The 24965-nt window shown below is 38.8% G+C and overlaps 1 protein-coding gene across 12 annotated transcripts in view; it reads left to right on the top strand.

The window, feature by feature from the left end:
• Positions 1 to 24965, top strand: part of Ehbp1 (EH domain binding protein 1) — a 263173-nt gene that overhangs the window by 155572 nt on the left and 82636 nt on the right. For 11 of the 12 annotated variants that reach the window (XM_087909201.1, XM_087909209.1, XM_087909211.1 and 8 more), the window contains 3 exons: positions 18631 to 18809; positions 19390 to 19438; positions 23588 to 24478. In XM_087909201.1, the coding sequence (XP_087765327.1) occupies positions 18631 to 18809; positions 19390 to 19438; positions 23588 to 24478 (1119 nt within the window). The remainder of the gene's footprint in view (positions 1 to 18630; positions 18810 to 19389; positions 19439 to 23587; positions 24479 to 24965) is intronic. The other variant, XM_087909212.1, reaches the window with a different exon arrangement.

Genomic DNA, 24965 nt, shown 5'->3' with positions numbered 1-24965 from the left:
AAAGGAATAATTTTATGCTTCAACTATTAATAACTGAAAGTTATTTAGAAAGTTTCATTGGAGAAAATTATGAGGAACAGAAGAATGAAATGGTTAAAGCTGCTCAGGTTGGTAAATGAGCCTGATTACAGTGGACATCTGTTGTCCTAGTGTCTTGGAGGTTGAGGCAGGAGGATCAGGAGTTCAAGGTCACCCTCAATCACCTAGCAAGTCTTATTTATTTATTTTTTGTTTGTTTATTTGATATAAATCTGTTGAACTCTTAAGTCTTCTTTCTTCTGAGGTTTCCTTGATTTTCCTTTTATTCCTGAAGGATACTTTTGTTGGGTGTACAATTTCAAGCAAACTGTTCTTTCAGTGCATATAAAATGTACCACTTATTCTGGCTAGCACAGTTTATTATGTGACTTTTATTTGGTGTGTGTGTGTGTGTGTGTGTGTGTATGTATATATATATGAATTCATCATGTACCTCAGTATGATCCTCTCTCAACCTGCCAAGTGCTGGAATTACATGTGTAGGCTACTGTAATGTGGCCATTCTTTATTTGCATAAAATTGAAGTTATCGTTTGAAAACTTATGGTTTGGGAGAAATACCAGTGAAGTCATATATGACAGAAGCTTCATTTTGGAAAAGTCTTCTACAAGTTGTTTCCCCTTAGTAGTCACAGTTATGTAAGTGTTCTGTTATAGTTTTTATTTATAAGTTTTTTATAAATTATACTTTTTGTTTATAGTTATTGGAGATAAAGCAGGGACTTACAGCTCATATGTTTTCTTGGAGCTTTTGGAGTTTATATATCTCACAGACTTCTCCCCATTCATCTTACTGTCAGATATATTGCATGAAGTTAGTTGCTAATGACATTATCATTATCTTCTTAAAATCTGTAAAATCAATAGTGATATTACTAGTGTCCTTAGTTTTGGGATTTTTGTTGATTTTGTTTTGCCTCAATGGGATTAAAACCCAAGGCCCTGTACGAGTGTTTTTTTATTGTACTGTGCCCCAAGCTAATTGCTACAGTAGGTCTTTCCTCCCTAATCAGTCTGGTTAGAGGTTTATATGCTTTTTGGATCTCCTAACTTTGCTGTACTTTTATTGGTTTTTCCTCTCTATGTTTCTATTTCATTTACCTTTACTCTTTTTTTCCTTGGTTTCTTAGGTGGAGCTGAGCTAATTGACACCTGGCCCTTGTTCTTTTCAGATAGAGAGGCTAAGTGGCCCATATGTTCTTGTTGTATCATTGTTCTAACTGTGTAATTTGATGGTTTCCCCCCATCTCATTGAAAAATACTATTTTTTTTAAGCTGTGAGATATTTAGAACTGTTACTCTTATGCAAATTTTTGGAAGTTTACAAAAATACCCTTTTCTTCCTAGTTTCTTAATTTGGTTGTGGTTAGCAAGTATATTTCTTATTAGTTTTAAATTTATTGGATATTGTTTTATAGCCTTGAATATTATCTAGAATGTGATTCCATGTGTGATTGGAAAATGTACTTCTTTACTGGCCAAAGCATGGATTTTGGTTTACTTTACATGTCAGTGATACATCTTAATTGCCTCAAGTGGTGTCTGGCACATCGTAGTGCCTAAGTACATTTCTGTTGAATTCATGTGTGCACATGTGCACATTTGTATGTGCTTTAAACATTTAACTCAAAAGAGTTAAGCTGAGTTCTGTTCACAGGTCAAGGAAAGAATGTCACAAATTCTTGAGCAGTCTTCATGAGACAAGCTAGGATAGACTTTGCTAGGTTTTTACTTTTTAATTGAGTATATGTCCATGTACATATGAATACGAGTGAGTACAGCTTGTAAGTACCGTGGTGTATTTGTGGATGTCAAAGGACAATTTTATGAGTTCACTGATTCTCGCATTCTTCATCTTTTTTCTGAGTTAAGATTTCTCTTTCTTCATTTCCTGTGCTACATGCTCTAGACTAACTGGCCTCCGAACTTCTTAGAGACTCTGCTGCCTCTATTCTAGAGAGTGAACTCGGGTTGTCAGGCTTGTATGGCCACCATTTTTAAATCCTTTGAGCTGCCCTTCTTGGTTTTGCCTTTGTTTGATCTTTGGATTTTTGAAAGTCATATATCCAAGGCTGGCCTTAAACTCCTGATCTTCCTGCCTTCATCCCCACAAGTACTATGATTATAGTGTCCCAGATCTTAGATTCCATTTCCAAAGAAAGTTTCAAAAGAAAGGAACTAAAAGATGTTTTTAAGATTAGAAACTGAGCAGAAATTTCATGTCAAAACAGAATTATTTTCTTGACTTAAAAGTTGAATGTGCTTAGGACTCATAAATTGCAAATATAAGGCAGGAGAAATGACTCAGTTGATAAGGACCTGAATTTGATCACTAGAACATCTGTTTAGGAAAAACATAGCCAGTCTTGGAGCCCTACATGTCTGTTTCCAACATTGGTGAGGTGGAGACCTAGGGATCCCTGAGATTTCTGGCCTACCTGCCTAGCATATACTTAATGGATTCCATGCCAAGGTTTTTTGGGACTTGCAAGGTTGTCCTCTGGCTTCCACATGCACATGCATATTCCCTTAGGATCTGCACACAAGCATGCATGTACATGCAAAAGTAATAAAAAGTAAAGGCCTACAAAATTAGAGTGGAGATGCTAATTAGCAAAAGTAAGCTGTAGGGCTAGGAGTCTTATCTCAGTGACAAAATGTTAGCTTAGCTTATGGAAGACCCCACATTTGATCCTCAGCACCATGAAAAGTAAACATATTAAAAAAATGAAACATCCACATACCTACCCCTTTCCTACTGAGTCAGGTGAACCCATGAAATTTTGTATATTTGCATTTTATCCAAGTGATACTGGAAACCAGCATATTTTCAAGTATAAATTTAAGTTGCCTACATATTTATTGTAAATAGTATGAAATTATAGGTACCAGGACAAAACTAATTGAAAATCATAGACCTGTGCCAAAATAATGACTAATATAATATTTGAACCTGTGACTCAACTCACAAACTGTATCTTACAAATCATAAACTAATTAATTTACTTAAAATTTAGTCCTTGTAAATTTGATATTAAGGAAATTTTTAAAGTAGTTGGGGATGACCCAGTAAGTAAAGGTGCATAAAACCACCAGACAATCTGAGTTCAACTTCCCCCTCCCCTCCTAGACTCACACAGTGGAAGGAAAGGATCAATTCTGGAACATTGTTCTCCACATACACAGTGCCATATCCTTGCCCCTCTAGACACACATGAATGAATAAATAGAGTTTAAACGTTTTTAAGAAGGGGAAGGGGGAGGAGAACTTGAGGGCACAGGATAGTCTAGATGGAGGAAAGACAGAAATGAGAGCAAGGAAAGAGATATTTTGATTGAGGAAGCCAATTTGAACCTAACAAGAAACCTGGCACTAGAGAAATTCCCAGGAATCCACAAGGATAACCCCAGCTAAGACCATAAGCAGTAGAGGAGAGGGTGTCCGAACTGGCGTTGTCCTATAGTCAGATTGATGAATATCTTAAACATCACCATAGAACTTTCATCCAGTAACTGATGGAAACAGAGGCAGAGACCTACAGTGGAGCACTGGACTGAGCTCCCAAAGTCCAGTTGAAGAGTGGGAGTAGTGAGAATATGAGCAAAGAGGTCAAGTCCATGATGGGTTCACCCACTGAAACAGTCTACCTGAGCTAGTGGGGGCTGACCAGCTCCAGCCAGACAGGAAAGGACGCAGCATGGGCCCAAACTAGATACTCTGAATGTGGATGACAGTTGTATGGCTGGGGCAGCCTGCGGTACCATTGGCAGGGGCACCAGGATTGATCGCTACTGCTTGTACTGGCTTTTTGGGAACCTATTCTCTTTGAATTGATACCTTGCTCTGCCTAGATATGGTAGGGAGGGCATTGGGCCTTCCCCAAAACAATGTGACTTACCTTCTCTGAGCAGTAGATGGGGGTGAGGAGGGAGGGTAGGTGGAGGGACTAGAAGGAGGGGAGGGAGTGGGAAGTGGGGTTGGTTTGTAAAATGAAAAAAGATAGTTTGTTTTCTTTTTTTAAAAAGTAAAATATTTACAGAGAAAAAAATTTAAGTAGCTTTGGAAACCTGTTGAATAAAGCTTATGTGCAAATCCTGTTGGGGGAAACTATCAATGAGCTTTTAAAAAATAACTCTAAAACATCATGTCATATTTTTAAAATAAAATCTTTAGCCACTTTTAAGTTTGTTCTTACTGGTGAGTATTATGAACACCATGATACAGGTACTTGTTTTGCCTGCCTTTATATTGCCAAGTCTCACATTTAGGAATGGTCAGTAGATTTTTGTTAAATGAAAGAATGGGAGCTGGGAAGTGTAGATCAGTTTGTAGAAGGCTTACCTGGCACGCACAAAGCCCTGGGTTTTCCCATGAACATTGTATAATAGGTGTGGTATCACATGCCTGTAATCCCAGTACTCAGAAGGTGGAGGCAGAAGGATCAGGAGTTTAAGACCCCCGCTTTGGCTACATGAGAGGTGTTTCAGTAGTTAAGAGCACTGGCTGCTCATCCAGAGAACCCAGGTTCAGTTCCCATCACCTACCTAGCTACTCACAACCATCTGTAATTGCAGCCCCAGGGGTTCTGTTGCCTTCTGCTGACTTCTGTAGCACCATGTACACAGTGGTGCACAGACATACATGTAGCCACAGCACCCATACACATAAAATAATAAAGTCTTAAAAATCAGGAAAAATACTAGCACACTACATTGCTATTTATGGCACCCTTGTTTGTTTATCATGTAGACAGTGTTCTGCCTCCATGTGTGCCTGCAGGCCAGAAGAGGGCACCAGATCTCATTGTAGATGGTTATGAGCCACCATATGGTTGCTGGGAATTGAATTCAGGACCTCTGGAAGAGCAGCCAGTGTTCCTAACTGCTGACCTATGTCTCTAGCCCAAGGTCTTTTGTTTTATTTTTGTTTTAAGGGAAGAGCCATTAAACTTCTTTGTTATTTGGGCCCACTTAATTTATTACTGAAAAGCATACCAGGTTTAAAAGTGCAAGATAAAATGGCTATGGAGGCCTTCTATCAGACTCTGTCTAGAAGTGTAAGACTTTGATAAATTAGGTCTCACTTTTAATAATGTGTATTTCTTGTGTTTAGTATTTGCTCAATTTATTTTAAATGAATCTTAATCCAATTCTTCCTTTGCTTGATTTGTTTTACTATCTAAAACCTACTCTGGGCTGTAGCCCTGTGGTAGTGCCCCATCTTAGCATGCTTGAGGACCCATAGTCAGTCTTCAAAGCCTCCCACCCCCACCTCCAGTAACCTTAGGAACACACTAGAATCAGATCTCCAGTCTAGTAGAGTGATTTTGAGTTCTGTGTCAGTTGCCCAGAGCATTGTTTAAGGCTCCTGGGTCAAATCTAGGGTACTTGATACCTTGTGATCGCAGAGTAAGCTGCACTCTGTGCACAATCACAGAGACCACAAGCAGCTCCTTTAGAAACCAGAGCATGCTATTTCCCCTCTCTATCCTCAGAGCCCTCGTTTGTAAAATAAGGGGAAGATGGTGCTTGTTTCTTAGGGCAGCACAGAGCATGCAGCAAGAATACCAAGTGCTGCTGCTGTAAGAGTATTTTCCTGTTGTCCTAGCAGTTTCTTCTAGATGGTGACCAAAAGACATTTCCTGACCATGGAAGGGGTTTTTTGTTTTTTTTTATCTTTCCCTCTCCCCTTAGCAGTTTTCAGATCCTTGAAGTGGTGTTTGGAGATTTAGTAAAGATTCACAAAGAAGAAAGGTTCTTGGCTCTTTTCACTGATAGATCTGAAAGCCCTCAGAGTACTCTTGGGGAGAGCATTGTGTACACTGAAGAAGTGACATTCTCTGAAAACTGAGTACAGAAGACTTCTAGCTCACAAGGGTTGAAGTTGTGTATATATATATATATATATATATATATATATATATATATATATAATACAAAACTGATATGGTATAATTTAATAAAATTACTTAAAAAATATTTTAAAAAAACTGATATGGTGCTCTGCGTCTCAGCTCCCCGTAGAGCTGTGTGTGATCATGAGGAAGGAAAGCGGTAGCTCTGCTGCTGGACTCTGCTGCTGGGCTGATATGCACCACTGTGCCTGCTGGGAATCCACACTCAGGTCTTGTGCTCGAGGAGCCTAGTCCAGGGCTTAGTATCCTAAGGAAATAAATACGTGGTAGGAAAACACACAGCATCTGCCCTGAGCTGATCCCCTTGGTCAGCTGATTTCCAAAGTGTGATCAGTAGGGCCCACAAAACGCTGATGAGTTTTTGAAGAAAATGGAAAGACCATTTTCTAAATGAGACTGAGATAAGACTTGCCTTTTGCTAACCGAACATTTGCATAGTGTGATCAAAAGTCTTGGTCATCATGTTCTGCATGGATGCATTAACCATTTTTTTTCTTGCTGGACAAAATACCTGAGGGAACAGAGGGAAGGTGCATCTTTCTCACAGTCTGGGGGATTTGAGTCATTGGGTCAGCTGGCTCCATTGCTTTGGGGCTGAGGTGAGGTAGCAGATCAAGGCAGCAGGGCAAAGGTGAGAGGCTGTTTGCTGCATGGTACAGAAAGCAAAGATGGAAGAGTCCCCACGCCCCTTTCTAAGACATGGCATTCAGGCATACTCCTACCTCTACTAGATCTCACATCCCTCGGGCGATGCAGTTACCTTTCTGCTGTGCCTCCAGCTGCAGACTGAGCCTTCAACAGGGAGCCTTGGGCAGATGCTTTCCCTGACCGGCTTCGAAATAGCCACGTGCTGTTGTTTTCCAAGCCAGGCTCCTATGGGAGTGTTTATAAATCTGCTAACATTGCTGACTTTTAAAGTCTTGATCTTTCGTGTATGCATGCCGCTACTGTTCTGTGGGACAAAATGAGAAGCACACATTTTGCGGTACTCTGAAGCAGCGCTGTGATACCCAGAAAAAGCACTGGGTGATGGATTGCACGAAAAACAGCAAATTAATTACCAATGGTAAAATATTTGCTTTTGAACAAAAATGGAAAATCTCTGATCTGCCAGTAATGTGTACGATTCTTGAGTTCCAGCGACTCGTTCTCATTGGCATGGGCATCTCTGACACTTTCCTGACAGTGGACTGTGAACTGATGAAGCTCTGTGCCGGCCACGTCACTGACTGACCAGTTAAGATTCGTGTCAAAGGATAATTTTGTAGATTGAAAATACAGGAATCAAAACAAGACTTTCTAAGTCTGTTTCGTATTAAGTTAATTGCAGTGAACATGGCATGTAAACATGCGGCATTGCTAGCTCCTGCATGTCAGCATATGATGTATACATGTTTAATACAACTTGACAGACAGAAGAGAATCATTGTGCTTTTGTGAAGTCGGTCCCGTTCTTCACCCTTTACAATGATAAGAGACTCATTTGGTCAGTCAGCTGGTCGGGCGTTTATTTTATGGTACTGGAGATGGAACTGTGGGTCTCGTGAGCACAAAGTAAGTGCTCTATCACTGAGATACAGCCCCTCTTCCCCTGCCCGCCCTTTTTCTTTCTTCTTCTTCTTTTTTTTTTTTTCTTTTTTCCAGACTGGGTTTCTTAGTCTCAGTCTGGACTTGAAATTACTTGTATCTCAGTCAGTCCTTGAAGTTGATCCTCCTGCCTGCCTCAACCTCAGGTGCCACCAGACCCAGCATGAAGAACATTTACAATCATATGTTTATGTACTGTTTGTTTTCTCAGAGTATAAATGATAATGGCGATTATCATAACCGCCATATCAGATCATAAGATTGTCATGTTTTTATTAAGCAGATGTAGCCCACTGTATTATTTAAAACAATGACTTTCAAAGTATATGTGTAATGCTCAAGTACTGCTTCAGACAGAGGGCTGGGAGCAGAAAGAATATACTATTCAAACTTCAGTCTGCATATTTCGGTCCAAAATTAATTTTAAATGTTTATTAGCAATTAATCTGCAGCTTAGTGTGGGCAGTTTTACTCACCCAGCACAAGGCTCTCGTGTCAGAGAAGATGGTACCTAGTGAAGGAAGGGGTTTCAAAGTTTCAACTTTATTTTCCTTTTCTGTTTAACTTTACCTGGATGCGAAAGCATCCTCGACAGGAGAAGTGCAGAGGCGGCTTCACTTGTCCCTGCCTCCGATGGGTGTCAGGACTCTTCTGGTCACCAGTGGTGATACTTCAGAGTATTTATTGCAGTATGGAATCTGAAACCACACTGGCTTTTTAAAAACTGTAAATAAGAGCTTGAACATGATTTTCATTTGTATTGACATTCATAATCCCATAGAATTTTCACACTGGCCAGAACTGTCTTACCCAGCTTTGTTACACAGTCTTTGCCTGGAAGGTGAGTTAGAAAGTAAATGCAGCACCAAACTCTACCCGTTTCCCAAGGAAAATGGGTGTTGGGTTAGCAACAAAATACACTACAAACATACTTCCATCATTTTATTTTATTGCTAAAGTGCTCCTTGTCATCTGTATTTTAAAAAAGTTTTTATAGTCTTTACAGTTTGATAACTTGAAAATAGAATTTTCTATCTTGATTTTAAGTGCAAGTTAAAAATGATTAGTAGTTTATGACTCCAGGTGACATCAGCGAATAGAGCTTTACTAACCGAAGAGCAGCAAACCTCCTTAAGTGGCACAGGGAATAGGATCCTGATCTGCTGAGCCAGCCAGTATTATGCTTTCTGAATTCTGACTGCTGTATTTTTGTGAAGTAGCTCGGTCAGCTGAGAAGTAACTATTCAAGCCACACAAAGCTCACTTTAGAAGTAGACCTTGAGATCTTGAACTCCCTATGTTTGTTTGCCATACTTCCTTCTCTATTTTTGTCATGAGAAAAAAGGTTTCTATGCCATTAACACTTAAATTATTCATTTCATCTTTATATTCTCTCTGAAAGTTTCCATTTATGATATGATCAATATACAAAAATGCATTTGTATATGCTTTGCATCAGGTAAGCATATGTCGCTAAGAAAGTGTTTTTACAACTTTTGGGGATATTAACATATAAAATAATAGGCTGTTTCCTGCCTAGACACTATTACTGGAATATATGTTCAATTTTCATAAACTTTGTGTTCAAATATTATTCAAGACGAAAGTTTCTAGTGTGAAGAACTGACCTGTAGCTATTTTGACTATGTGCCAATCGTCATCAGTTTTGGTTTCCTTTTAATAGTTCCTGATTATGGTATTTCCAAGAATCTTAATAAAAATTTATTTAGCTCTTTTAAACTTTTCTTCATTAATTCACAGGCAAACCGAAAAACAGTTAGTACATTCCATAGTATATCCTACATGTATGTCTGTCCTCGAGTGATAAAAAGGCTATGGATGTACATGATCCTTAGCAGGAGTGCACCCCACTGGTGCTTTGTAATTAAAAACTTCCTTTCTATGGGAAAGAGATACCAAGTGTGGCTAATTGCAAAGTCTCAATCTGTACACTTTCTGGTAAGGAGGGGAGAGTGGCTGGATGCTGTCCTACTTCAAATGGCAAACGATGTCTGCATTCACTCCTCTGGAGCCTCACCAGCTGTACTTCCATATTGACACTTTACCCCAATCACACCTTCCCCTTTATGTTTGGCTACATCTATTGTGATAAGGACAACATAAAACATTTATGTCTCCAGATCATTTGATACATTTTTTTCAAAGACAAATAACCTAGTAATCTTTGTATGCATTTATGACTCATCACCAAGCATAATTATTAGTTATATTCGAGTGTAATAAAAGATTAGCCAATAACCTTTAAAGGTTGTCCTTACTGGTGAATAGATGAAAATGATAAGTTATTATATCATATTGATATTTTACTGAGTGTTTTTACTAATGACAATAAAACTTTTGGAGGTATTTGGAAGTTGTAAATGTATAAATTAGGAATTGCAGGAAAGTGACTGCCGCTTGATGCTCTGCAGCCCTCAAATGTGGTAAGCGCCCACCCAAGGGCATGCTTAGACTTGGTTGGTAATTACAATTGAGCTGTAAAATATTTTGACAGTTTCCAACTGTTGTGTACATGTTAGTCATTTGGTGGCAAATGCAATTTGGTTAGGGTTTGGGTTTTTTTTTTTTTCTTGGGTTGGGGCATATTTAATTAAGACTTGAATTGCATAGTATTTCACAGTAAGCATTAATAGAACGTTTTGTTACTCCCTGCTACTTTTATATTTTATCCAAGACAGAGAAAAATCTTTTCTCTAAAAACACTGCATAGTAAGTGGAACTTGCTGTGCTTCTGTTTTTCTTTTCAGGCCTTTACTTGTTGAGTCTCCATGGGTAACTTGAGCACAGGGTTTGACTTTCCTAAGGAGGTGTATTCAATGGCCAAAAAAATGAGAATCGCTTTTGACAGTTATACAACTAGAAAAGATTGTTCTGGTGGATTTTTATTTTTATGAGAGATTTTTATCCTTTTTTAATAATAATAAAGATAATAAGCAAATTAAGACAGTAAGACAGTTCAAGAAAGAGAACATCCAACCTTTTAATTCAAGCGTTGTCTGTATAGATGGAAGAGTGTGGCTAGAGCCATTTCAAACCCCTCAGTTAAGCATAGAGCTATTGGGTGAATAATGCTTTGTGAAGATTCAGAGCCAGATTATAGTGGGAAGGCCTGTGCCTTCATCCACATATCCAGGAGCAAAGCATGACACTTGCTTACTTGAAAACCTGTTATTAAAGATGGCTGTTGTCTCCGTAGGCATTTTCTTCAGGCATTTTCTTCTTTCTGTTTTGTTTGATTTTTTTTTTATCATGAGTCTGTCAATTTATATAAGGATTCTTAGAGAAAGCAGGAATTTAGTGAAACTACTAGGTCTTCAACTTTTCTTTTCATAAATGCATGAAAGTGGTACCAAATGATACCTGGATAAATTTTTGCTATTTCAAGTTAGTATTATCTTACCAAAGGATCAGTGTTGGGAAATTCATTATATAAATTATATTTACTTGTGGTTAAAATCTATATATTTCATAAACAAAAAGACTGAAATACAGTTAAAATTAGAGGACTCCTCATGTTTCAGCGATGACCCTACACCCGTGCATGAACTGGCAACACGAAGTGGACTTAGTGCGTTTAAAGAGAGTCCCTAAAGTCAGGAGGGAAAAGTGGTGGTGGGTTAGCAGGGACAAACTGCCTGGCTAGACTAGCTGAATCTTTGAACTCTGAGTTCAAGTGAGAGAGCCTGCCTCAATCTATAAGAGTGAGGACATTACCTGACATAAAGTTCTGGCCTCCATATGCATGCACACATATGCATATACACCTATATACACGTGAACATGCACAACACACACAATCACATGCAGAATATTTAGAAAGCAAATATTTTTAAACCGTAGTCTAACTTTGTGACCTGAGGAAGTAGAAAAGGAAGAACAATCCCAACGTCAAAGGGAATGGAGTTTAGAGCAAAGATAAACCAAATGAGAACAAAAAAACTTGGAGAAACTTAACCCAAAAGTTGATTCTTTTAATACATGAGCAAAATTGGCAAACTTTAACTATGTGCATGGGGTGGGGAAAGAGAGGGCTCAAATTACTAAAATCAGAAGAAAAAGTGGGTCTTGCTACCCACTTAGCCGACATTTAGAGAATTATAAGAGAGTGCCGTGAGCAGTCACATACCAACAAATTGGGTAACTTAGATGAAATAGACAGGAACAGTAGCTACCAAAGCTAAACCAGTGGAGGTAGAAAATATGAACAGATCTCTAAGAGGTTAAAAAAACCTGACTCAGTAATCAAACATCTCCCAACAAGCTGTGTGTGATGGCTTACACTTTTGTAACTGAAGCGAAGGGTATTGATTCAGAGGCCAGTCCATGCGACACAATAAGACCATGGGTGGGGCTGGAGGCGGGGAGAATAGCCCCTAGCAACAAAAATGGTTTCACAGCCATTCTATCCAATATCCCAAGAAGTAACACCATTTTTTTCTCCAAATTTTCTGAAGACTTGAAGGAACACACTCCCTGATTCATCATATGAGGCCAGCATTGCCCTACTAACCACAAAACCAAACCTATAGATTATCATTGCTTTTTTTGAATATTGTAAAAACTATCAACAAAAATATTAATAAACTGGATTGTGCAACATTGTAAAACACTGCACCGTGAACAAGTAAGCTTTTGCTAGAATGCAACATAAATTAGTCGATGTTGTATGCTGTATTGATTCGTTGTAGGAATTAAGACAGATGGCTATCTGAAATAATACATAAATGGCATTTGACAGAATCAGGCACCCTTTCATAATAACATTCAACAGAGTAGGGTTCAAAAGAAGCCCCTCAAACATAATAATAATCACAATATGAAAAGCTCAGGGATACTGTCATACCGCATAGATAAAGAATGATTTTCTTCCGGGAAAGAATGATTTTCTTCCGGGTGGTGGTGGCGCATGCCTTTAATCCCAGCACTTGGGAGGCAGAGGCTGCAGATTAGCCCGATCTATAGAACAAGTTCCAGGACAACCAGAGCTGTTACACAGAGAAACCTTGTTTCAAAAAACCAAAATAAGATTTTTCTTCTGTAGTCATAAAAAGGCAAGGATGTCCACTCTTGGAACTTGTCTTTCATGTGGAACTTGAAATCTTGACTAGTGCAATTACACAAGAAAAAGAAAAATTGTCAAAATCTAAAAGGATGTGTAAAATTGTTTGAATTGATGGGAGCATACATGTACCAAGCAGTAAAGATTCTAAAACAAAACAAACAAAAACCTTAAAATCAATGAATTCAGTAAAATAGTAGGTGATAAAGTCAACAATGACAACAGCAAATCATTTGTGTTTCTTAGTACTGACCCTGAACAATCAGAAAAAGAAAGTAAGAATAATTCTCACAGTAGCATCGAAAAGAGATAAATGCTTAGAAATAAACCTAGCAAGGACTGGGGTGAGGCTCAGCTGGTAGGATGCTCACCTCACAAGCTGCCGCTCTGGGTTTGACCCCAGTACTGCACAAACCTGAATATGATGGCACAGGCCTGTAATTCCAGCACTTGAGAGGGGGAGACAGGAGGGCAGAAATTCAAGGTTATTGTTGACTTCAAGTCCAACCTGGGGCTTCCTAAGACCCCATGTCCAAAAGGAAAAAGAGAAAGAAAAAAGAAATTTATAAATTAACCAAAGGATGGAAGACTACCCAATTGAAAACTAGAAAACAATATTGTTATGATGTCTAAGATATAAACAACTCAGATCTACAGATTTAATGTAATCATCAAAATCCCAATTACATTTTTTGCAAAAATAGAAGACACACATCATCTTAATGGTCAAATGGAATGTCTCATGTGCTGTCTGACTTGTCATTGTTCCACTGCTGTGCTTTGGAATAATTGTTAGATATCTGTTGAAAACTTTCCAATATTTTTTGGCTTTAAAAATATGTTAATGTAATTGAAATTTGTCAGTATTCTTTTAATCTCAGCATGCATCTTAGGGTTATCTAGGAGTAAAGCAAGTGCCAGGGATGTGGCTTAGTTGGTAAAGTGCTTGCCTTGCTTGCATGATTCTTGCGGTCAGTCTGTAGCATGTAAATACTGGTGTAACCACACCGCTAACTCTAACTCTCTGGTAAGGCAGGAAGGTAAGGAGTTCAAGGCCCGTACTCTCCACTTAGTAGGCCAGAGCCTTAAAAGAGCGGGATGGTGGAGTGGGGCGGGGGAGAAGGAGGAGAGCAGAAGAAATGAGGGAGAGGAGAGAGATGAAGTGATGTCACTTTGGAGAAGCAGGAGAGGGAGATGGGGACAGAGATACCCAAATAATACAGATGCAGATGTTCCTGTTCTCACCATTGCTGTTATTCTCGGCTTACCAAATGCTGAAATCATATCTAGCCAATGTTCTTTAACCATGATCTGCAATAATTGAGGAAAGTCTCCAAGAATCCTCACATAAAGATCAAAATCCCCATCGGCTTTAGCAATAATAGTGCATATTTTACCGAACTGGGCTTAATTAGTTCTTTTCTAGTTCTTATCTAAAATCTAAAGTCCAGCAGAATGGGCAGAGGTTTTTACAAGGACCTCTGAATTTTGAGTTGTTTGGAGTGGATCACTTTTCATTTATGTGTTGGTTTGTTTTAGACCTGCTAAGACCAGGTCTTGCTATGTTGCCCAGGGTGATCTGATTCATGATCTCTTATTTCAGCCCCTGGAGCAGCAAAATTGTGAGGCAGCTGCCTGGGGATTTATTGAACCAATTAATTTAACATGTACAGGGCAATGATCTAAGTTCTGAAGAAGTTAACTAAGACCTTGGCTAGTTTCAAGAAATGTATAATGTCTGCCAAGGTCTTAAAGCTGCATTATCTTGGAATGTAAAATGCATAGTGAGAGAGAGCCTGGCATTTGATATGGTATAGATTTGGTATAGATTCATCTATTTCCTGTGTGGCCTGAGTTTCCTCAACTGTATTTTGGAAGCAGCCATCACTATCTCCATGAGCTTGTGAGGCGTATGTAGCTATGTGTTTGATACTCAGCATGTATTCTTTGAACACATTAAGAAGATGGTCTATTGAGAATCAGACATAATGTAGTCAGAAACACCACACCACGTAAGAGCCATGGAAAATCATAGTGTAGTCAAAGAAGAGACACAGAGAATCAAAAGGACATTGAAAGGGGCTTCTGCCTACTGACTGGGAATTAGGTTGAGATTTTGTGCAAATGACAGTTGAGTTGACTCCTTAAGGAAGCATGTGGCATTGTCACAGTTGTGTGTGTGACAGCAGTATTCTTAAGTAGAATGATGATCTGTATGACAGCCTGGAGATGGAGAAGCTGCCGTTTAGGCAGGAAAGCATTGGGAGTTAGAGAATGGTGAATTGTACTAGTAAACACTCTTAGCATGTCTGGTTTTTAGTGTGCATATGTGGTGATATTTTGTATGTGTCAAGAACCACCAGAGATGTTTTAGATGTGTTGTAAGAACGCTGTGTTTTGATAATGGGTCAGGAAAGGGAGAGTCTGCAACAAGGAAGACTATGGCAAAAAGAGTTAGATTACAAGATTACAAAATATCACAGCCATAACATGAATAATTGCCCTTCAGTTAGCTAGTGAGAAATGATATGTAAAGGAAGAATTTAAAATGATTCTGAGGTTGAAATCCATACAGTTGGGATAATAACAGTATTATTTTCAAACACAATGGAAATGAGCAGGTTGCAAGGAAAAATTCTGGTTTTAAACATACTGAGTTCAAATTTTACATGGCAGGAAGGATAGCCAGCCAGAAATGTCATCTTGAGATAGTTGGAACCGTAAATGTGCATTTGGGAATCATCCGCAAGGGAGTGATAGTTGGAATCCTGAGAGCGAATGAGCCCGAGTGTGGCTAAGAAGAAAACCATCCAGAGAAACCCCTAACGGAATGTGTGGTTGTGTCCGTGGAGGAAGTGGAGACTGCAGAAGAGGGAGAAGCTGTAGAGTAGAATAGAAAGAAATGGGACTACAGTTTCTCATAGCTACTAAAACTAAAGGGATTTCACAGTGAGATATTTAGGTTTCTGAAAGAGATGCTGTTGATAGGAAGAATAATTGAGTGCTTGTTTTTAGCAGTAATCTGCTATTTTAATATATTAAAATTATATTTGAAAGTTTGTTCCTACCTTGTTTTTTTTTTCTTTTGAAGCTAGGTCTCTCCGTGTAGTCCTGATTGCCCCAGAACTCGCTCTGTAGACCTGGCTGGCCTTGAACTTACAGAGATCTGCCTGCCTCTCTGCCTCTTGAGTGCTGGGATTTAAAGGTGTGCAGCAGCATGCCCAGCTCTTCATTTCTACCTTTGATAGATAGGTTTTGGTATCTTCCTTTCTTTGGAAAACAATAAATTAGTCATTCACAGCTTATTTCATCAAATAAATTGCATGACCCCTTTTTCACGCAGAAAATATCAAAATATAAATATTATTCAATAGTTAAAACTTTGTTTACAAAAATAATATCTCTTCATTTTCTTTTCTATTTTAAACTTTCTTTTCATTCATTCTTTGTGTCTTCCACACCGTGCATCTCGATCCCATTCATTGCCTCATCCCTTCGTGTCTGCCCTCTGCCCTTGGAACCCCCCCCAAAAAATAAAATAAAATTTAAGAGAAAAAAATAAAAGAAATAAAAGAAAAATATCATCATAAATCTCCTCATGGAAGCTGTAGTGTGACAGCAAGTCATGCACTATACCTTTTTATCCGTCTGTCTTTACTTGCTTGTGTTCATTGCAAAGAATCATTGGTCTTTTTTGAGGCCTCTGGTTTCTGCTACACCACTGATCCTGGGCCATCACTGGGGGTCCTCTTGAATATCCTGTTGTTGTCCTGTGTCATGGAGATTCTGCAACTTTGGATCTTCAGGACCTGTTCCTTCCTGTGCTTTAGCAGATCATAGATGGGGTGGATGTTGGGATGGGACAACTCTTAGAGGGCAGGTTCTGGGCCTGGGTAGTTGTAGAGTTGGTCAGCCCACCAGCTCTTCCCTCTCCTCACTACCAGGATGAGCTCTCCAGCATTGCCCTGGCTAGGTCACCTTTTGCAGTGATGAGCAAGGGACTGGACCAGTTCTCCTGCTCTCATACTCTGTGGCTAGCTCATCCACACTCATACCACCAGGGCCAGCTCTCCTGTTTGGCCCAGGCAAGGTGCAGGGGCCAATCTCCTGAGTGCAGCAGCTGGTGAAAGACAGGGACAACTCTCTAGCTCTTATAACCTTAGGGTCAGCTCTCTCACCCACCAGTCACTTCATTTTCTTAAACAAATTCATGGCCTTTGAAGGTAGAAAGGAGCATCAAAAACAAACAAACAAACAAACAAAACAAAACAAAAAACTTATGTGCTGATGATGCATGGTGATGGTCTGGTGCTGGTGGTACGTGGTGATGGTATGGTGCTGATGCTATGTGGTGACAGTCTGGTACTGATGCTGTGTGGTGATGATCTGGTACTGATGCTGTGTGGTGACGGTCTGGTGCTGATGTGCATGGTGACGGTCTGTTGCTGATGCTGTGTGGTGATATCTGGTACTGATGCTGTGTGATGATGGTCTGGTACTGATGCTGTGTGGTGATGGTCTGGTCCTGATGCTGTGTGGTGACAGTCTGGTGCTGATGTGCATGGTGACGGTCTGGTGCTGATGCTGTGTGGTGATGTCTGGTACTGATGCTGTGTGGTGATGGTCTGGTACTGTTGCTGTGTGGTGATGGTCTGGTACTGATGCTGTGTGGTGACGGTCTGGTGCTGATGTGCGTGGTGACGGTCTGGTGCTGATGCTGTGTGGTGGCGGTCTGGTGCTGATGCTGTGTGGTGGCGGTCTGGTGCTGATGCTGTGTGGTGGCAGTGTGGTGCTGATGCTGTGTGGTCTGGTGCTGGTAACATATAGATAGTGCTGATGATGACTGGTGCATGGTAACAGTATGATAATTGCAGTTAACACTTACTGAACAGTCCACCGTATCTTTTGTTAAGTGTTCTGTATCACTTACCAATACTGATTATTTACTGTGTACTAAGAATTAATCTGGAAACTTAAGATAGTTTAGTAAACAAGGCAAATTGAAAGTCTTGACTTAAAAGAGTTTTCCTTTAGTACAGTCAGACAAACCATTGCCAATGAGTATAATATAAATATATAAACTACAAGAAGATGGATGGATATTGTGGGAAATTAGAACAGGGTAGGAGGAATCAGAAGTACTGTTGGGGTTGGATAATGGAGGTAGGATGTATTATAATGATGGTGGCAGAATGTGTAAGCTGAAAAGTTATATGGAAGGTTTTTGTTCAAATATCTGAGAACACCAGGCAACAATAATGGAATAATGTCTGCAAAGATTCTATTACCATCACGGTGTTAAATATATGGACAAAGGAAAGCATGGGCTTAAGATTTAAATACATATGATGAACTCTACTATTCAAAGGTCGCTCTCAGTAATAATTTGGAGATGTTTTGAGCATACCCAGAATATATACTGTTTGTGCTATTGTTACCAAAGTGTGCCTATTACTGATAATTAAAACTATTTCTGTTGTTAAATTTATAGAGGTAGGATGTTTTCATAAGGTTGCACCTACTCTGACTGATGTCTCCACGAGGGTGTTTTGCAGTCCCTGAAAGCAGTTGCAGCCCTACAGTTTATGCTGCAGTTAGACTTCAAAGCATTGTTTTTATCCAGTCTTACTGTTTATGATTGCATTTGAGAAACCTTCATTAGTATGTAAGAGCTGCACAGGTATTTAGCCTTCACTATTCAAATATTTTAACATGATGTTTCCATCAAAGATACTCATGACTTGTTCCTACCAAACTTTAAAATGTTGTTTATCTACCTCGCTGTCAGGCAGATGCCATGGGCGAACACTGACGATAATAACTTGAGGTTTATGTCTCGCTCTCAGAGGCAACAGTTGTCGTGAACTGACAGCTCTGAAGGACCTGCACTGACATCAAAGGTTTCCCATGATCTAGTTAGGTCAATTAATGGTAATTTTTATCTTCCATTAAGTTCTTTTAATGTCCCCTTCCCACCTTTTTTCTTTTTTCTTTCTTTTTTATATTCTAGCCAAGCCCGATACCAAGTCCTGTTCTGGGGCAAAAGCCAAATGCTAGTCAGTCCTTGCTCGCATGGTGCAAAGAAGTTACAAAAAACTACCGGGGTGTGAAAATCACTAACTTTACTACATCGTGGAGAAATGGTTTATCTTTTTGTGCAATCTTACACCACTTTAGACCAGACTTAATGTAAGTAGAAATGTCATAAATATTGTAAATAACAGGCATTCTTAAAAGAAAATAGAATAATTTCTTAGCATGTATCCTAAAATACTTGACTATCTCTGTGTTTGAACTATAGAACTTTCCTTTTTTGAGAAGTATATGCCAGGAAACCAATCTTTTTCTCAGTACCTAAAAATTATTTTTCTATTTTTTAAAATGATTTTTCTCTTTAATCTTATTAAAAAACTGACTTTATTATGAAATTTTTATTAGTGTTCAAATAAGAGACAAGTAAGCCTGTAGCCCTTTGTATATTGTTAATAAGGGATTATCTCATGCTAAATTTCATTGTTAAAGCTAGTCTCTGTTTCTCTGCCTTAACTTCTCTTTTAGAGATGGAAAGCTTCAGGCAATGGAACATATAATCACGGTTTATTTATTTATTTCTTCAATTTTCCACACTATTAGCTTTGTTGATTGAACCTCTATGAAATTGCTAGTTACCCTTTGATAATATTGAATATCAAATTTTTATATTCAGTTTGTTTTAGTTATTTTTTTTATCAAATATTACATATACTCACTGTGCCATTTTCTCCCTCAGTGACTACAAGTCTCTGAATCCTCAAGATATTAAAGAAAACAACAAAAAGGTAAGAAATGCCGGGGAAGGCATAGTTTCAATTTTGACTTCGCTGCAAGTTTTTGTTAATTTGAGAAAGGCAGTGGTGTTGAATGAGGTCATAACTGCAATTTACAGAGGTGAACTGCTTTCTGCAGTTTAAATCCGGTACATAAAAATCTGGTTGGATCATAGTTTGTCGTGGATTGTAAGGATCACAATGCAAGGCAGACATCAGAGTCTGTGCATGCTCGTCATTAACTGTTAAGTATTTCTTAAACCATATTGCTTTTGGTGCAACATTTAGCTTGAAGAATATCCCAAAGCTTTCATAACTATTAGTAATTTTAGAAAAATGTTTTAAGAGATGAAAGCAGGAACCTAAGGGATAAGCAGAAAAAAATACACAGGCTTGTAAATGCAAAGCGATGATAAACAATGGTTCTTTTACTTCCTAGTTAAACATATATATATTTTCATATATAATTATATAATTATCAGAACTTCCTAACTGAGGATATTGATCCCATCAGCCTCAGAGCGACCGCATGGAGATTTGCCGGAGCCTCGTGGGCCAGCTGACTGTGGTTAAGGCTGATGAATGTGTTTATCTTGTGTGCAGTATAGTATATGTAATTTTCAATGTGCAGAGAAAGCAATACCAAGGTCTGCTCACAATACATGCTCAGTGTTTGTATTGAATTGAATTTTTCAACTGAAAGCCAGTGTTATTGTTATCTTAGAATAGGCATTTTTAACCTGTAGATTCTATCTCTAAGTCTGTCTGCAGATAGGATTCAGCAAGTCCTTGAATGTAGAATTCAGCAAGTCCTTGGATACAGTTGAAGGAAAACATATTTTTATACTATATTGTATCATAATTCTGTGACTGAACTTGCGTTTTTCCTTCAGTTGTGAAGCTGGTGACAAGTCACAGTTGTGTTAACCATGCCAAAGGTTTTGTTTCCTGTATAAATCATATATCTTCATATTTTACTACAGTTGTTGGAGCTCTCTGCAAATGACACTTTCGAACCTCTTCAAATTATTCATTACTGACTGGACATGGTAGCACACTCCCGTTATCCCAGCACTTCGGGGAGGAGGCAGTGGGATTAGTTCATGGTCCTTGGTCAGCCTGGACTACATGAAATTCATTGCCAAAAGATCTCAGAGAGGAAGGTGGTAAATAACTACTGATAGGGACAAAAAATTTTAATATACTTTAAATCATTAAATTAGAGGAACTATCACTTTTTTAAATCTTACAGTCTTGGTAGAAGTTTAATTAACAAGAATTTAAATCAAAGCAATTTTTTGCTTGATGTGGGTTGTATAGTTATAATACATTTAAAAGTATCATTTTTTTGTAAATAGAAATATGCCACCCCAAAGGGGTAGTCTTTGAAAATTAGTCCCTATTCTTCATAGAGATTGCCTTTGGGGTGGGAAGTTAACTAAGTGGAAGAAAGCTTGAAGGCTCTGGGGTCACTCCCCAGCACTTTCTGGTAGACATTCTACAAGGTAAACCCATCTCATGAATTACTTCTTACATAATTTTAGAAAGCTTATGTTTATTAAAGGGAAATGCCTTTTTTCTCATTAATTAAACTATATCCATGGAGGTGACATTTCTTTATCTTCCTTTTCCTGCTAAATTACATGCAGATGTTGGCATTGTAGAATGAACTGCTGACGGCCAGTCAGTGGTATCACACACCTGTAAGGCAGGAGAGCTCTTGCGCTCTTGAGTTCAACACTAGCTTGGGCACCAGAGCAAGACCCTATCATTTAAATGATGATTACTTTTTAAGTAGAGCTTTTCTTACTATTCTAATTTTTGAAAAGGAAACATTATTGATTTTGCCTAACTGTATATATTTTTAATTATAAAGAGAACTTCACTAAGGTTTAAGTAACATGGACTTACATGCGGGTTTACATATTACTGCCTAGGGAAGAATATTCCATTTACATGTTTTCTTGAGACAGGCAATGTAGCTAAGAAAGTGTTTAGCATGGCTAGATGCTGGTTCAGTCCCCAAGTATCCAATAGATCTTCCATGATAGTTAATCTTGATTTTTAATAAGATTTTTTTAACACTGATTCTTTTCTTACACTAGTCAGTATATGTCAACATACGTCGTTACAGTGTTACATACTGTGACGTCTACACTGAAAATCCTAGACACTACCTATGTGCTGTGTACTGTCCTACTGTGCACGGTTCTCCATGGCAGGCTTTGCTGTCAATTGCAGTTATAGTAGCCAAGAAGCAAAATCTTTGTCTTAAGTTCCACTTTTATTTGTAATATAATTGTCAGTGACTCTTCCGTAATGAACTTACACCTCAGAGTAAACACGTCAATTTCCTTTGAGAAAAACCTTGGCTGTTGAGCTGACTCAGTGGTAAAGGTGCCTGTTGCCAAACCTGACACCCCAAGTTCTGTCCCAGAGAGTCACGTGCTGGAAAGAGAATATACTGTCGCAAGTTATCCTCGGACCAGCACACACCCATAGTGGTAACCATGTCCACCCTCTCTCCCAGCACGCACATGCTAATGTACACACACACTCACACACTAGATAGATAGATGATAGATAGATAGATAGATAGATAGATAGATAGATAGATAGATAAAAATAGATGATAGATAAGCGATTTTAAAAATATTTTTTGAACAAACAATCGTCTTCCTTCTTCACACGCAAATACAACGTGTGATTGACCATAGCAGAAGTTAATCTGTGAGAAAATTCTTTGGCAAAATTTATCTCATACATAAGAAACCTGGTTTGTTTTAAAGTGCAATTAGTGTGCATAAAATGAATTGCTGCATGAAGCAAAACACCAGCAGGAGTTTGCTCTCAAGGAAGCTGATCATTTTTTCAGGTCTGGAGAAAGAAGTCAGTATAAGGGTGCTTAGCTGTGGCATCTGCACTGGACCAATATGTCCGCGTTTTAGGTAATTAGGAAATGTTCAGAGCACTGCCTGCGGTGCTTTTCCTGATGGCCTGCTGTTGATGTCTGTCAATCAGGTAGTCAAGACACACAAGGAAGAAAATGACTTTAATTTTCATAAAACATGTAAAATAACAAACAAGTCTATACATGCACACCAACTGAGCCGCCTCTCCAGCAGATATTTTGAAGTATCTGTATTATAAAGCATTATTCTATGGAAATTGAATAGGTCTTAATAGCACAATTTATTTTTCATTTTCTTTCTTCACATTTGTTAAAGCTGTAAGAAGAATACAGACTAAGTTCAAAAGCATAAATTTACTATAAAAGCACAAAAATTCTTTTGATTGAATAATTTCCTAACACTTCTTTTAAGAGAAACATTAAGTGTGCTCTTAAATGCAGGTTGCTGTCAAGAAGAGAGATTTTTAACATGTAAAAGCAATAGTGTGTGTGTGTAGGGTCCTTCCTTTCTGAAGTCTACCTAAACCTTCAGGGAGACTCTGAATGCTTCCAGTGACAGTGCTGTTTCAAGGGGTTAGTTCAGGATAGCAATAATTAATTGTAAATTGAGAAACAGCTTTGGTTCTTCAAAACCAGAAAAACCTGATGTACCACAGGCGTTTAAAGGCTAACAAAATAATACAGTGCAGCCTCACAGGCCCAGCTACGTTGCAGTGTTCAGAGCACTTCATCTTTTCCAGAACACAGGGAGGAAAATGAAGTCCCTGTCTGTCCTCATTTGAAAACCATCCCTCAGTGTGTATTTGAAAGCATCTCTGCGCTTTAAGGTTAAATAAAATTTGTTTGTATTTCAAAGCCAACAGTGTGAGTTAGTTCTCTACACCATGCAGGGTTCTTCGCTGTACTCACGTGGTTGTGAAAAGGGGCGGACAGGGCTGATGGAAACGGGGACTTGCTATCCTAACATTTCACACACCTCAGTCCTCATCGTAAAATTGTATTCAAAGACTTTTGTTTAACACAGTTCTTGCTTAGATTATGCTCGTGGATAAATACGTTATTTAGTAGGATTTTCCCCTTTTCTCCTTTTTACTCATTTTTTGTTTACTTGAAATTTTATTTTTTCCCCTGTGGTATAATAATTTTATATACCCTACAATAACAAGAAGCTTTAGAATTTTGTTCTTTTTAAAATAGATGTCTGAGCTGCTCAGTATATCATATTTGTTTGTCCCTTCTTCTCTTTGAAGGCTTATGATGGATTTGCCAGCATTGGAATTTCCCGTTTACTGGAACCTTCTGATATGGTTTTATTAGCAATCCCCGACAAACTGACTGTTATGACTTATCTCTATCAAATAAGGGCCCATTTTAGCGGTCAAGAGCTCAATGTGGTTCAGATAGAAGAAAACAGCAGTAAGAGCACATATAAAGTTGGAAATTATGAAACAGACACAAACAGTTCTGTCGATCAAGAAAAATTCTATGCGGAGCTGAGCGACCTGAAGCGGGAGCCTGAACCGCAGCAGCCTGCCAGTGGGGCAGTGGATTTCCTGCCGCAGGGTGACGCTGTGTTTGTCACTGATAGTGGAGTAGGAGAGTCCGAGAGTGAGCACCATACCCCAGATGACCACCTGAGTCCAAGCACAGCCTCCCCTTCCTGCCGCAGGACTAAAGGTGACCCGGAGCCCCACAGGTCCCAGCAGAGCTCGGGAAGGACTTCAGGGTCCAATGACCCTGGGGTAAGTTCCAGTACAGATGCAGCCCAAGCACTGGTTTTATCTGGCAAGAAGAGGCTCCTGAAAGCCGAGAACTTAGAATTAAGTGACTTACATGTCAGTGGTAAAAAGAAGGATGTGTCTCCACCCTCGATTTATGAGCAAAAGCCTCAGATGGTAAATACCAGCAGTGACTTGGAACAAGAGAAAATAGGGAATTCCAGACCTTTAGAATGCAGATCGGATGGTGAATCGGCTATCAAAAAGCCAAGTTTAGCCCCTCCTTCTAAACTTGGTTATTCATACAATAGAGATACAGACTTCACGAAAAAAGTATGTACTTCTCTGAGGCAGTCAGAGTCTGATCCAGATATGGACAGAAATACTTTAAATCATGCAGATTCCTCCACCAAAACAGTGCAGGTAAGTGGGCCACAGCGATGGGTATATGTTTAGTAAATAGCTATTCAGTCTTTCTTATTCCTTTGTGTTGACAGAACACTTAAGGATATTATGTAAGAATGAAAGTAAGGTCTCATTTATCAGAGAAAAGTAAAAAAAAAAAAAAACTATACCTGTTATATATTTAAAGTTTGTATTGGAATTTTGTGAGCATAACTTTAAGGTTGAAGGACAAGGAATGTCAGCTTTTCAAATCGAAATGTCATTTCTAGGGATGGAGAAGTGGTTCTGTAGTTAAGAGCCCTTGCGGCTCTCTCAGAGAACCCAAGTTCAGTTCCCAGCCCTGTGTGGTGACTCTCAGCTTCCTGAAACTCTAATCCCAGGAAGTCTAACACCTTCTGGCTTCTGCACATGCCTTGCATTCATGCTGTGTGCATAAATTCATACGGGCTCACAAGTATACACATAAAAATAAATAAATGGAGCTTTTTAAAATGTCATTACTTGG

The sequence above is a fragment of the Myodes glareolus genome, chromosome 8, assembly GCF_982192425.1.
Source record: "Myodes glareolus chromosome 8, mMyoGla1.1, whole genome shotgun sequence".
Classification (NCBI taxonomy): domain Eukaryota; kingdom Metazoa; phylum Chordata; class Mammalia; order Rodentia; family Cricetidae; genus Myodes; species Myodes glareolus.
Note: the sequence above shows the minus strand (reverse complement) of the source record. Positions and strands in the feature narration are given on the sequence as shown.